At 47.7% G+C, this 2,306-nt stretch overlaps 1 protein-coding gene across 2 annotated transcripts in view; it reads left to right on the top strand.

Annotated features, from left to right (window-relative positions):
• Positions 1-647: 647 nt before the first annotated feature.
• The window catches only part of GPR89A (G protein-coupled receptor 89A), a 56,355-nt gene continuing 54,696 nt past the window's right edge, over positions 648-2,306 (top strand). Inside the window, exon 1 of one of the 2 annotated variants that reach the window (XM_025858475.2) lies at positions 648-864. In XM_025858475.2, the coding sequence (XP_025714260.1) occupies positions 823-864 (42 nt within the window). In that variant the 5' untranslated portion in view covers positions 648-822. The remainder of the gene's footprint in view (positions 865-2,306) is intronic. The other variant, XM_073889880.1, reaches the window with a different exon arrangement.

The following is a 2,306-nucleotide window of genomic DNA, read 5'->3' as shown; positions in this document are numbered from 1 at the left end:
ATGTTCCTGAGTCTCCCTACTTCAGTTCCTTCCATTGGTCCTCATCTAGTGGCTCACCTCCGAGCATGCTACAATACATCTCTGTGCCTCTTAAAGTGTGGTACAAAAAGTGCAGTACTCCAGGTGTGGGCTGATGGCTACCAAGTTCAATGAGATTATCACTGTCTTGTGATGGTGTGCTTTTTTTGTTGTTGTTGCTGTTATCACACCAGAAATTTACTTGTTTAGCTATATTTGCTAAAAATATCATCTGCCTTTCCACTCTTCCTCACCTGTAATGAAGTAGTTGTTTGTGTAGCCAAGTATAAGTAGTAACATTTAAAACACAATGCCTGAATTATGGTCTAGCTCATAATCATTAACTTCATCTTATTAGCCATGACCATTACAAAATGGAATTAACACTTAAAATAAGATATTGGCTCAGGCACCACCATCTTCGGCCTCAGAAATTAAATGCTACCTCGCATTACATCAGCTTTGGGATGTTCAGACCACCTAATTGTACCCCGCCCCTTTTAGCCTGGCCATCTCTAGTTAAGCCACGCCCCCAGAGAGAGCCCTCTCCTTGGCCCCGCCCCCGGGGCCTCTGCTCCCAGGAGCCTCGCGTCGCCCCGCCCACTCCTAGCCCGGAGCGGGAAGCACTAGATATAGCCGCGGATTGGCTGACTGCGGCGCAGCTTGATGGCGTCGGGCTGGCTAGCCGCGGTCCCGGCGGTGGCCCCTGGGCGAAGTCCGCCTTTGTGAAAGGGCCTATGGCCCGAGCTTGCTGTAGCAACAGGGAGTGGAAATTGGAGGCAGGAGCCTTCCCTACACTTCGCCATGAGTTTCCTGATCGACTCCAGCATCATGATTACCTCTCAGGTGAGCTATTGCCTCCCACCCCGGGACCCCTCAGCCACTCTTTCGTGAATTGTCTTCTCGGAGTTTCAGTGACGCCGGCTGGCCAGGATCTCGCTGTTCTCGTCGGCCGCCTGGACCTGCCTCCCAGAGCTCGGGGAAAGGGTAGGGTTTGCTGAGTCCGGTTCCCTCACCCCGCATAGTGGGAAGGCGTCCTGCGGTCGTCCGCGCCCCCACCCAGCCTCCGTCTCCCCGTTCTCTCGTCCACTTTTGGAGGGAATCACGCGGCCTCAGTGCTCAGAGCCCGAGCCGCGAGAAAAGAGCGGTCCCCAAAGCGCCCCGAAGCTTCTGGACTGCGCCTCTGACCCCTGCCTCGGAGAAAGAGAGTGGTTCCGGACGCGGAATACACAGCTCGCCAATGGGAGCTGGCTCCTGGGGACACGTGGGGACCTTGCTGGTTAGTTGTCAAATCCTGAATCCCCGTTCGCAGGAATTAGTCGTGGTCAGCTCAGAGACCTTAAAAGTATTCTAAGGTTTGGTTTGTGCACCAACACCTAATCCTTTAATCCTCTTTCTGCTGCCCACGCTCTTCGGGTCTTTTTCTTGACCCTCCTTTACCCATTGGGCACCTTCATTCATTTGCACAGTCAACGGACTTTTATCGACCATTTTATAAAAACGCTGAGGGTACAAACCTAAATAAACACTAATTCCTTATTCTCTACAAGCTATGTCTAGGAAGCCTCTTGCTTTTTTTAATTTAAATTCAATGAATTAACATATGGTATATTATTAGTTTCAGAGGTAGAGTTTAGTGATTCATCAGTTGCATATAACAACCGGTGCTCATCACCAGTGCCCTCCTTAATGCCCATCACCCAGTTACCTCCCCTCCAGGAACCCTCAGTTTGTTTCCTATAGTTAAGAGTCTCTTCTGTTTTGTTTCTTAAATTTCACATATTCTCTGACTTATTTCGCTTAGCATAATACCCTCTAATTCCGTCCAGGTCATTGCAAATTGGTAAGATTTCATTTTTTTGATGGCAGAGTAATATTCCTTTACACACACACACACACACACACACACACACACACACACACACACACACCCCACATCTTTATCCATTCATCTGTGGATGGACATCTGGTCTCTTTCCATAGCTTGGCTGTTGCGGACACTGCTGCTATAAACACTGGGTGCATGTGCTCCTTCAGATTACTATGTTTTTATCCTTTGAATAAATACCTAGTAGTGCCGTTGTTGGGTGGTAGGGTCAAAGCCTCTTGCTTTTACCAGCTTTCATTCTTTCAGCTACTCTGTTTTCTTCATAGCATTTATTGTAGCACTGATATTTATGTATTTATGAATTTATTTTTTGAGGTCCTGTTTTTTCTATTATGTTCTGTTAATCACCATACATTACATCATTAGTTTTTGATGTAGTGCTCCATGATTCATTATTTGC

This window comes from Callorhinus ursinus, unplaced genomic scaffold (genome assembly GCF_003265705.2).
Source record: "Callorhinus ursinus isolate GAN/ISIS: 27379988/994484 unplaced genomic scaffold, GSC_fseal_2.0 scaffold121, whole genome shotgun sequence".
NCBI lineage: Eukaryota > Metazoa > Chordata > Mammalia > Carnivora > Otariidae > Callorhinus > Callorhinus ursinus.
Note: the sequence above shows the minus strand (reverse complement) of the source record. Positions and strands in the feature narration are given on the sequence as shown.